Raw genomic sequence first — 12246 nt, forward strand, 5'->3', positions numbered from 1 at the left:
CATGGAGGAACGTGTGGTAACACCATGGACCAGAGCTATCCAATACATAGCTATGGTCCGGGGCATTATATATGTCTTCATGGAGGAACGTGTGATAACACCGTGGACCAGAGCTATCCAATACATAGCTTCATTCTAAGTGGTATGGAATGTGGACATTTGAACAGAGATAATATTATAATGTTATAGATGTGTAGAGACAAAAAAATAATACATATATTTTATTTTTCCCACAACCTTGATATGAAAATACAAATGTCAATAGGACCAATGTGTGCACTGTAGGTGATTTATATAAATAAACATTGGGTTAAGGGGTTTATGAAACGACAGAGATCAATATCGTTTTTTTTTTTTTTTTTTTTTTAATCTTTCGACTTAATAAACAAAACAGACTCTCACATCAACTCATTCATCGCACGGTATGAAGAAAAAAAAATGTATGCACTCACTAACTGTAAGTGGCTCTGGATAAGAGCGTCTGTGTAATGTAATGGTACCATGTAGTTGATTTTTGGAAGGTATAACAAAGATATGAAGTCAGAAACGGTGCTTTCACATATTGGACTGTACAGTATATGGAGTGTCTTCTAGCATAGGTTGAGTTCCCAATTGGCACCCTGTTTCCTATATAGTGCAGGAAATAGGGACTAGGGTGCCATTTGGGACCATTACATAGTCATCATCACCCCTTTAGTAAATGTAACCAACACTCTTATCAAATATATATAGAAACATGCTCTAAAAACATTGCATTTGGTCCCTTGATTGGTGTCGGGTGCTTTAAAAGTTTTTAAAAAGTACATATGTGTCTCGAGCTTTTGGCCAAATGTACTCTAAAACCATGATCATATAGAAGAGGAAGTATCATCACATCTCCTGAGTACCCCCCGATGAATAATATTTCAAAAGATTAAACATTTAAATAAGTTAATATCTGGCAGGACAATTTAGATAAATCTGGCAGGGGAGAAAACAAAAACAAATAATTGATCTGTTCTTACTTCAACAAAAAAGGCTCCTACGACTCACTGTTTCTACAGAGCACCATACACACTACATATACTCCTACGACTCACTGTTTCCACACAGCACCATACACACCAGATATGGTTTTTATTTCATCCGATGCCTGATATTAAAAACAGGAATTAAAGGGATATTTCTCTCCGCACGTTGAATAGCTAGCTAGTACAATAGGGCCCTGGTACCCTGGTATAAAAGGCCAGGTATTGGGGCCTACTCAGGAGGTCTGGTATAAAGGGCCAGGTACTGGGGCCTACTCAGGAGGTCTGGTATAAAGGGCCAGGTACTGGGGCCTACTCAGGAGGTCTGGTATAAAGGGCCAGGTACTGGGGCCTACTCAGGAGCTCTGGTATAAAGGGCCAGGTACTGGGGCCTACTCAGGAGGTCTGGTATAAAGGGCCAGGTACTGGGGCCTACTCAGGAGGTCTGGTATAAAGGGCCAGGTACTGGGGCCTACTCAGGAGGTCTGGTATAAAGGGCCAGGTACTGGGGCCTACTCAGGAGGTCTGGTATAAAGGGCCAGGTACTGGGGCCTACTCAGGAGGTCTGGTATAAAGGGCCAGGTACTGGGGCCTACTCAGGAGGTCTGGTATAAAGGGCCAGGTACTGGTGCCTACTCAGGAGGTCTGGTATAAAGGGCCAGGTACTGGGGCCTACTCAGGAGGTCTGGTATAAAGGGCCAGGTACTGGGGCCTACTCAGGAGGTCTGGTATAAAGGGCCAGGTACTGGGGCCTACTCAGGAGGTCTGGTATAAAGGGCCAGGTACTGGGGCCTACTCAGGAGGTCTGGTATAAAGGGCCAGGTATTGGGGCCTACTCAGGAGGTCTGGTATAAAGGGCCAGGTATTGGGGCCTACTCAGGAGGTCTGGTATAAAGGGCCAGGTACTGGGGCCTACTCAGGAGGTCTGGTATAAAGGGCCAGGTACTGGGGCCTACTCAGGAGGTCTGGTATAAAGGGCCAGGTACTGGGGCCTACTCAGGAGGTCTGGTATAAAGGGCCAGGTATTGGGGCCTACTCAGGAGGTCTGGTATAAAGGGCCAGGTACTGGGGCCTACTCAGGAGGTCTGGTATAAAGGGCCAGGTACTGGGGCCTACTCAGGAGGTCTGGTATAAAGGGTCAGGTACTGGGGCCTACTCAGGAGGTCTGGTATAAAGGGCCAGGTATTGGGGCCTACTCAGGAGGTCTGGTATAAAGGGCCAGGTATTGGGGCCTACTCAGGAGGTCTGGTATAAAGGGCCAGGTACTGGGGCCTACTCAGGAGGTCTGGTATAAAGGGCCAGGTACTGGGGCCTACTCAGGAGGTCTGGTATAAAGGGCCAGGTACTGGGGCCTACTCAGGAGGTCTGGTATAAAGGGCCAGGTACTGGGGCCTACTCAGGAGGTCTGGTATAAAGGGCCAGGTACTGGGGCCTACTCAGGAGGTCTGGTATAAAGGGCCAGGTACTGGGGCCTACTCAGGAGGTCTGGTATAAAGGGCCAGGTACTGGGGCCTACTCAGGAGGTCTGGTATAAAGGGCCAGGTACTGGGGCCTACTCAGGAGGTCTGGTATAAAGGGCCAGGTACTGGGGCCTACTCAGGAGGTCTGGTATAAAGGGCCAGGTATTGAGGAGGGTGACACACAGCCAGGACACTAATACCTGATTCCCACCATGTGGCTGACCCGACTTGACCCGTGCTGGCTTTGATATTTTATTTCATATGATCCTTTTAGCAGCTTTGGTGGATGTGTAAGCAGACCACCCTAGACCAGCCTAGTTCAGCTGGTAGATGTTTAACCAGACCACCCTAGACCAGCCTAGTTCAGCTGGTAGATGTGTAACCAGACCACCCTAGACCAGCCTAGTTCAGCTGGTAGATGTTTAACCAGACCACCCTAGACCAGCCTAGTTCAGCTGGTAGATGTGTAACCAGACCACCCTAGACCAGCCTAGTTCAGCTGGTAGATGTGTAACCAGACCACCCTAGACCAGCCTAGTTCAGCTGGTAGATGTTTAACCAGACCACCCTAGACCAGCCTAGTTCAGCTGGTAGATGTGTAACCAGACCACCCTAGACCAGCCTAGTTCAGCTGGTAGATGTGTAACCAGACCACCCTAGACCAGCCTAGTTCAGCTGGTAGATGTTTAACCAGACCACCCTAGACCAGCCTAGTTCAGCTGGTAGATGTGTAACCAGACCACCCTAGACCAGCCTAGTTCAGCTGGTAGATGTGTAACCAGACCACCCTAGACCAGCCTAGTTCAGCTGGTAGATGTGTAACCAGACCACCCTAGACCAGCCTAGTTCAGCTGGTAGATGTGTAACCAGACCACCCTAGACCAGCCTAGTTCAGCTGGTAGATGTGTAACCAGACCACCCTAGACCAGCCTAGTTCAGCTGGTAGATGTGTAACCAGACCACCCTAGACCAGCCTAGTTCAGCTGGTAGATGTGTAACCAGACCACCCTAGACCAGCCTAGTTCAGCTGGTAGATGTGTAACCAGACCACCCTAGACCAGCCTAGTTCAGCTGGTAGATGGTTAACCAGACCACCCTAGACCAGCCTAGTTCAGCTGGTAGATGGTTAACCAGACCACCCTAGACCAGCCTAGTTCAGCTGGTAGATGTGTAACCAGACCACCCTAGACCAGCCTAGTTCAGCTGGTAGATGTGTAACCAGACCACCCTAGACCAGCCTAGTTCAGCTGGTAGATGTGTAACCAGACCACCCTAGACCAGCCTAGTTCAGCTGGTAGATGTTTAACCAGACCACCCTAGACCAGCCTAGTTCAGCTGGTAGATGTGTAACCAGACCACCCTAGACCAGCCTAGTTCAGCTGGTAGATGTTTAACCAGACCACCCTAGACCAGCCTAGTTCAGCTGGTAGATGTGTAACCAGACCACCCTAGACCAGCCTAGTTCAGCTGGTAGATGTGTAACCAGACCACCCTAGACCAGCCTAGTTCAGCTGGTAGATGTGTAACCAGACCACCCTAGACCAGCCTAGTTCAGCTGGTAGATGTGTAAGCAGACCACCCTAGACCAGCCTAGTTCAGCTGGTAGATGTGTAACCAGACCACCCTAGACCAGCCTAGTTCAGCTGGTAGATGTGTAAGCAGACCACCCTAGACCAGCCTAGTTCAGCTGGTAGATGGTTTTCATGCTGGATACTTTCAATTAAGTGCATGATCTGTTTTTTTTATCGTATACGTCTGCAAACCAGCCAATCAAAACATACATCCTTCAAGTGCCTCTTTTGAGTCTGTTCTCTCATTCAAGCCAAAGGAAGTTGGCATGGTTTTTTTCATGCATCATACATATTATCAAGTGCAGAATCACATAAATAGCCATTCTACACTGTACTGTCCATCCATCCATGCCGTCACACACACATCTTAGCAGGCAAAGCCTCTACAGACAGCTGAAATAGGAAATGTCACAACATAGCGTTAATTTCCTCTCCCTCTCCCTTCCCACATCCCGGCCGGCTGGCACTCTGTCGTGCTCCACTCCCTCTCTCCCTCCCTCCCTCACTCTCTCTCTCCCTCACTCCCTCACTCCCTCTTTCCCTTACTCCCTCTCTCTCTCTCCCTCTCTCCTTCTCTCCTTCTCTCTCTCTCTCTCCCTCTCTCCTTCTCTCCTTCTCTCTCTCCTCCCTCACTCCTTCTCTCTCTCTCTCCCTCCCTCCTTCTCTCCCTCTCTCCTTCTCTCCTTCTCTCCCTCTCTCCCTCACTCCTTCTCTCTCTCTCTCTCTCTCCCTCCCTCCTTCTCTCCTTCTCTCCCTCTCTCGCTCTCTCCCTCACTCCTTCTCTCTCTCTCTCTCCCTCACTCCTTCTCTCCCTCTCTCCCTCACTCCTTCTCTCTCCCTCTCTCTCTCACTCCCTCTCTCTCTCTCTCTCTCTCTCTCTCTCTCTCTCTCCCTCTCTCTCTCTCTCCCTCACTCCTTCTCTCCCTCTCTCCTATGCTCCCTCTCGCCTTCCAAAACAGCAGTGGAGGGCTGCCATTTTGCTTCCATGCAAAGTGACTAATGCCTTTGGCTATCATAATGCTCAGAATGCTATTTTTCTGCCTCCCAAATGGCACCCTAGTCAAAAGTAGTGCACTAAATAGGGAGCCATTTGGGACATATTAATAATGTTGAGATGAATGCTGAGTAGCTCTGTGCAGACAGACAGGCAGACAGACAGACAGACAGACAGACAGACAGGCAGGCAGACAGGCAGGCAGACAGACAGACAGACAGACAGACAGACAGACAGACAGACAGACAGACAGACAGACAGACAGGCAGACAGACAGACAGACAGACAGACAGGCAGACAGACAGACAGACAGGCAGACAGACAGGCAGACAGGCAGACAGACAGGCAGACAGACAGGCAGACAGGCAGACAGGCAGGCAGACAGGCAGACAGGCAGGCAGACAGGCAGACAGGCAGGCAGACAGGCAGACAGGCAGACAGACAGGCAGACAGACAGACAGACAGACAGACAGGCAGACAGGCAGGCAGACAGGCAGACAGGCAGACAGACAGGCAGACAGACAGGCAGACAGGCAGACAGACAAGGGTGAGTTTGGTTGGGGACAGTCTGGGACTGACTAGTGAAGTGGTGGTAGTTATTTAGACAGTCTGTTATGATGTGAAATACACTATCATTCCCATAGTATAGCCAGAGACATGGGCTCTGTTCAGCAGCTTTTAGCAGAATATCAATGCTTGTTGTTATTAGCATTTAGTGAATGACAACATTAGTTGATGCAAGTTTGGATATGCCAGAAGGTCTTGATTCAGTAATGCAGTTATGCCCCAGAAACACATCTCGTATAGTTGGAAGGTGATAGCTGCATGATCACAAAGGAAGGGGTTTTCTATACAGAAGGTGTTTGTTAGTTGTCACACAACAGGCCTAACAGGCAGACTAACAGAGGATGGGTGGATGGATGGATGGATGGATGGATGGATGGATGGATGGATGGATGGATGGATGGATGGATGGATGGATGGATGGATGGATGGATGGGTGGAAGGATGGATGGATGGATGGATGGATGGATGGATGGATGGATGGATGGATGGATGGATGGATGGATGGATGGATGGATGGATGGATGGATGGATGGATGCTGGACACAAGCTCTCAGGACTCTAGCACACTGAGGTAGACTGAAACACCAACAGAAAGGCTCGCAATGGTTCAAATAAATAAATCAAAGCCAAATGGTGTCTAGATAGATTAGATAGATACTAGTCATGCCCACAACACTGTCTGTCAATGTGCTATTCATTGTTATTAGTTGTATGTGTTATCTGATGATGATTGGTTAGCGTAGCTGTATGTTAACCAGGCCTATATGTACAAAGTGTCCGAAGCGCTCCAGTAGAACGTGCATGACCATTCTAGAATCTAGAACCACGTGAAACACTCTAGAACGTGACCTCTGTTGAACTTCCCACATCAGGGGTCAGTGGTTGCCATTCCATATTAGTTTCGGTCAAGCTCTCTCTCTCTCTCGCTCTCTCTCTACCCTCTTTCTCTCTCTCTCTCTCTCTCTCTCTCTCTCTCTCTCTCTCTCTCTCTCTTCTCTTCTCTCTCTCTCTCTCTCGCCTCTCTCTATCTCTCACTCTCTCTCCCCATCTCTCTCTTTTCCCTCTCTCTCTCTCTCCCCTCTCTGTCGGTCTCCCCTCTCCTCTCCCTCCCCCCCCCCTCTCTCTCCTTCCTCTCTTCCCCTCTCTTCCTCTCTGCATCCCTGTGTCATGCCTCTCTCCTCCTGGCCAGCTGTGTGTGTTGTTACTCTCTGCCCTCAGGGCCTATATTACAGTCTGTACTGGGAACCATTAAAACCCATTGACTTCATATTCTATGTTACTGTTTAACCGTCACCCTCCTTCTGACTGTGCAGGTTGGTTGGTAGTATAATAGTGCCTGTTTATGCCCGGATAGAGGAAGTGATCTGTTCTGTTCTAATATAGTTTACTATTGTCCAGGGAGGCACTTCCGTTTTGAGTCTGTAGGACATAGATAGAGGCTTCAAGGCACTAGCAAACTCATTTGACTATTTTGTTTTTCTATGCAATTTTGTTTCCGTATTTCAATGTTGTTCTGTAAAGGCTATAATATGTATAAAATAAATACATAAATGCTGTAAAAATCAATAGCAATATGGAAGTCACAATTCACAAAAAAAAAAAAATGATGTTGTTCAGATTTTCTTATTGAGGGTAATAAGGTCCATGCACAGAAGCAGAAGCTAACCATGAAATGTATTTTTTTTTTTTAGTGGGGAGGGGGGGTTTGGTATCCCGATATGGCTCCTCCTCTGTTTTGTTGTGGTTGAGGTTTTTCATCCGGGCCTTTGGGCCAAGTACCAGGCCAGTCCGGTCTTGTCCAGTCAAACAGTAGTTACGTTCCGTCACGCGCGCCCAATAGGACGCGTCCTGTCTCGAAGCTGTCTGTCAACAGAACGATGAGGAGGAGAAAGAATCGTCCTCGTGCTGCATCCCCAAGGTTCCCCGTCAACCGCAAGCTATTTTAATACTGACGTCATGCATTGAATATACCATGATACATAGTACCGTAATTAGGTAGGCCATAATGCTTAGTAGTTTGACATGCCATGATCTTCAAAAAAAAAAAAAGTTTTTCTGTTCCCTTAAGATTACAACATTCAGCACTTAAATGCTCCTAAATAAGTAATAACTTTAAATAATAAATAAGCAGTGCACTTTTGGTGAAACCAAATGAGAGAGAGAAAAAAACCAAACCATAAAAAGAGAGAATGTCATCGTCTGGGATCAGAGAGGAGGAGAATATAATACAGGCTGTTGTTTTTAAAAAGAAAGAGAATAATTACAACATTACATGAGGTAATGTCTCCCGCATGCCATTAATATAAAACAGAAGAGTGTCTCAACATGCTAATTTCGAGTTTTATTATTATTTTTAATTTTTTTATTAAGATTATTATCTTGCATGGCATCATCATCATGTTGTCGTCATACCCCATGGGATTAGAGTGGTGTTTCAGTTTCAGCATCTGCTGGGAAAGAAAGTAGCAGCGTTGCAGATGTCATCTCGTCTCCAAACAGCCCCACTTCGCATCACGTCTCCTGGCAGCAAGAGACCAGTGTTAGTTCATCTCTTTGTTTTCTATTCTTTTCTATTGTGATAAAGTGCTTAACTGATCCCCGGTAACTAGCGTCATCAGAACACTGCACCTTACGGACAACGTGTGGTCGACATCTATCTCTCTCTCTATCTGACTGCGGATGCTTCTTGTGCGTGAGTGCGCTTGCGTACGGGCTGAGAGCTGAGATTCCATATTTCATATTCCCTTTCGCTTCCTTCAGCAGATGCAGTGCAGTGCGCAACTCACCCTCCCCGAGTTCCGCCTGTTATCCATTATCCCATGCAAAACCGTTTCTTCTTCAATGAGCATGTTGTCTTTTCCCGTTTAATATTTCAGGTGACAGTTGTTTTCCAGTAGATCTCCATCACGTCAGGAACATAAATATCAAATATTATTATAACCCTCATCATTCCCATTTTGAGTCAAGCAAACCTTTTCATCCTCTTTTTGTGGAAACAGTTTTCTCTCTATTCATTCAAATGTAATAAAACGCAATGCAAAAAACGCATTAACGAAGTTAAATCAAGCATTCGGAATATTTCTACAACATTTACAACGAACGGTGTTTCATCATATCCCCATGATGTCACGTGGAGATCCCGATGATTCCTGCCATGTAGAATGAATCTATAGATTCTAAACGTCGGTCAGCAGCTTTCCCTTATTAACGCAGTTCTGGTTGAGGACAGAAGTACAGTTAGCAGTTCTAAGATTCGCGTCCCTAAAGTTATCAATGCTGTTATTGATCCCTTCGTCTATCTCCATGTATTCTGACTTGCTGGCGATAGAGTTGGAGCTGCGGCGGGAGGAGTTGCTGTCCGAATTAAGGTCCTGGTTGCTGACGTTTAGAAGCTGCGCCTGCTCCTCTCCCTCCGTCTCCCGGTGATAGAAGTAGTTGAAGTTGGACACGATCACAGGCACCGGCAGCGCGATGGTCAGCACTCCGGCGATGGCACAGAGCGAGCCCACTATCTTTCCCCCGATGGTCACCGGGTACATGTCCCCGTAGCCCACTGTTGTCATGGAGACCACAGCCCACCAGAAGGCGTCGGGGATGCTCGTGAAGAAGGATTCCTTCTCCTCCGCCTCGGCGAAGTAGACTGCGCTGGAGAAGAGGATGACTCCGATGAAGAGGAAGAAGATGAGGAGGCCCAGCTCTCTCATACTGGCTTTGAGGGTTTGTCCCAATATCTGGAGACCCTTGGAGTGTCTGGACAGCTTGAAGATCCTGAACACCCTGACCAGCCGGATGACCCTGAGGATGGCCAGAGACGCAGCCTGCTCGCTTGGTTTCTCCTTCCCCTCCTGGTCCTCTGCCAGCTCGGTGCCCAGCGTGATGAAGTAGGGGATGATGGCTACTATGTCTATAGTGTTCATCATGTTTTTAAAGAAGGCGGCCTTGCTAGGGCAGGCGAAGAACCGCACTATCAACTCAAAGGAGAACCAGATGATACACAGGGTCTCCACAATAAAGAAAGGGTCTGTGAGAATATTTGGTTTGTAATAGAATGTCACGTTGCCTACAGTTTCCATCCTACCCCTGGGGTCCTCTTTGAGTTCCGGCAGCGTCTCCAAACAGAATATGACTATTGAAATTAAGATAACCATCACGGATACTATAGCAATCCCTCGGGCAGGTCCCGAGCTCTCCGGGTATTCAAACAGCAGCCAGACCTGCCGTTGGAACTCTTTTTCTGGTAAAGGTTTCTCCTCTTCCCTAATAAAGCCCTCGTCCTCCCTAAACTTCTCCATGGCCTCTGCCCCGAGCTCGTAAAACTTGATCTCCTCAGAGAACATATCCAGAGGAACGTTAACGGGCCTCCTCAACCGCCCACCGGACTGGTAGTAATATAGAATAGCGTCAAAACTCGGCCGGTTCCGGTCGAAAAAGTACTCGTTTCTGAGCGGATCGAAGTAGCGCATCCTCTTTTTGGGGTTACCTAATAACGTCTCGGGGAACTGGCTGAGCGTTTTTAGCTGGGTCTCGAAGCGCAGCCCCGAGATGTTGATGACAACCCTCTCGCAGCACTCATGGTCATCGTGGTCTGGTGGGTAGGTATCCTGCAGGTGCCCCGGCAGGGTGGACGTCTCATCCATGTTATCACCGGCCACCACAGTCATGCTGGCGGTGTGGCCGGGCTCAGCGCAGCGCTATGCGGCAGGGGATGCTCGGCTCAGCCCCGGTGGGATCAGGCATCCAGTTGCGCCTCAGATTTCCCCCCTCTCTCTCTCTCTCCTCTGTCTGATAGAAATCCCCTTGCAGGCACGCGGGCCAGGCAGACAAGGGGGCTAGCTCGCCTCAAGGCTCCCTTGCTCCTCTCTCCGAGTAGTCCTGCATTGCTGCTTTTCCTTCTCCTTCGTCTGCCACCTAGTCGGAGGAAGAGAGGGAGAGAGGGAGAAATAAAATGAATCGAACGCCAGAGAGAGAGAGACAGAGAGAGAGAGAGAGAGAGAGAGAGAGAGAGAGAGAGAGAGAGAGAGAGAGAGAGAGAGAGAGAGAGAGAGAGAGAGAGAGAGAGAGAGAGATCTTTGCCATCTCAGCAGTGTTATCTCAGTGTTTGTGACATGCTGTAGTCTAGATGGGGAGAGGAGGCCACCTAACAGCGGGTAGTTGCCAGGAACAGGGGACCAGCATAGAGGACATTCAGGAGACAACAACACTGTAATATGGAGACTGTTCACTCAACTGGATTGTTTTACCGCATACATCAGTATTCAAGTTTCACTACTACTTCCCACCGTCTGCGCACACTGAGCAGAACCCGCATTTTACCACATAACCATCTCATCTCCATCCAGTGTACTAACGCTTTACATAAGGAACACTAACCGTTATTACATTATAATAAGTACAACAACAATGACAATAACGATAGTTATTAAGATACATAATAATGACAATTGTCGACTATGTTAATTACCTGGATTTCCGTTTGGTGGTGGTGCACCCCTCCCCCCTCCCCCCAGCCACCGCTACAACTTTGCAGTCCCGGCTTTGTTTTAAAAGGCAGTGGATTTCCGTTTACTGCACTGGACAGTACGAGCTACGGTGACATATTCATAGACTGTACAGTTTTCGTTAACATCATCCACGCTATTCCCGTGTTATTGGCTTCCAACGTCGACTGGAGCGACTGTTAACATCACCCACGCGATTCCCGTGTTATTGTCTTCCAATGTCGGCTAGGGCGACCTTCTTGAGGTACGGAACGGCTCTGAACCGCCTCCGAAGCAGCGTAAAATCTCTTGACAGGCAATTTAAAACCATGCTGAAGAAACGGTTACGGACGAGGAATAGAGAGAATGAAATGGAATAAAAAGAAAAGAAAGCCGTTAACGCGAGCTCCTCTCCTACCGACGACAACAACCGACTATTAGATCCCACTAGGTCTTTTGACCGTCGCTCGCGGCTGCGCTCTCTCCAGCGGCGTGATCGTGAAATTAAAGATGGTGTGAGTGAGAGGGTTTTAGCTGAACACATTAGTGGGGCAGTGAGAGAGAAGCAGAGAGACACACAACCATTTCCCTTCCCGGCTCTGCTCTGCTCTGCACTCTGCCGCATAGCAGAAACACAACGGTAGAAAGCTCTTCTCTCCTGTTTGGTGCACTAGAGCGGCCAGCGCTCAACAAGACGCGACCGTCCCAAGACGCACCGCTGTAACGCACCCATTCTCCCCGCCTTAGATAAAGATGTAGCACCTGAGAAATAACGGGGTTTAGGGTATCCACTGAGCCAGAGCCAATATAATACTTAAATAATGTAAAAGCATGTTGCAGGATTTCATACAGAGAAGGAGAGAGAGAGAGAGAGAGAGAGAGGTGGGGAGGGAGGGAACGAGGGAGGGGGGAGCGAGCGTTTAAGAGGAGTGGGAGAGAAGGGGGAGAAGAGGGGGGGTGGGGGGGGTTCGACGCAATGCAGACATACTGTACTATAACACACGTTGCCACAAATGCTCCCAACATCACACACACACACACGCACACTCACACACACAGGCAGCACCAAAACAACAGATCATTGTGTAAGCCACTTCGGCTGTTAAAAAAAAAAAAACCCGAGTCATTGGACGGTGGCGTGACTGGTATAGATATTTCAGTCCCTCTGGC

At 48.2% G+C, this 12246-nt stretch overlaps 1 protein-coding gene across 1 annotated transcript; it reads right to left on the reverse strand.

The window, feature by feature from the left end:
- Positions 1 to 6719: 6719 nt before the first annotated feature.
- On the reverse strand, positions 6720 to 11910 carry LOC121537112 (potassium voltage-gated channel subfamily A member 1). The gene is made up of 2 exons (XM_041844889.2): positions 11061 to 11910; positions 6720 to 10507 (listed from the first exon to the last, which is right to left on the reverse strand). Exon 2 carries the CDS (start codon positions 10258 to 10260, stop codon positions 8776 to 8778), a length of 1485 nt encoding a protein of 494 aa, XP_041700823.1. The 5' UTR covers positions 10261 to 10507; positions 11061 to 11910; the 3' UTR covers positions 6720 to 8775.
- Between the last annotated feature and the right edge of the window lie 336 nt (positions 11911 to 12246).

Source organism: Coregonus clupeaformis, chromosome 23, assembly GCF_020615455.1.
Source record: "Coregonus clupeaformis isolate EN_2021a chromosome 23, ASM2061545v1, whole genome shotgun sequence".
Lineage (NCBI taxonomy): Eukaryota > Metazoa > Chordata > Actinopteri > Salmoniformes > Salmonidae > Coregonus > Coregonus clupeaformis.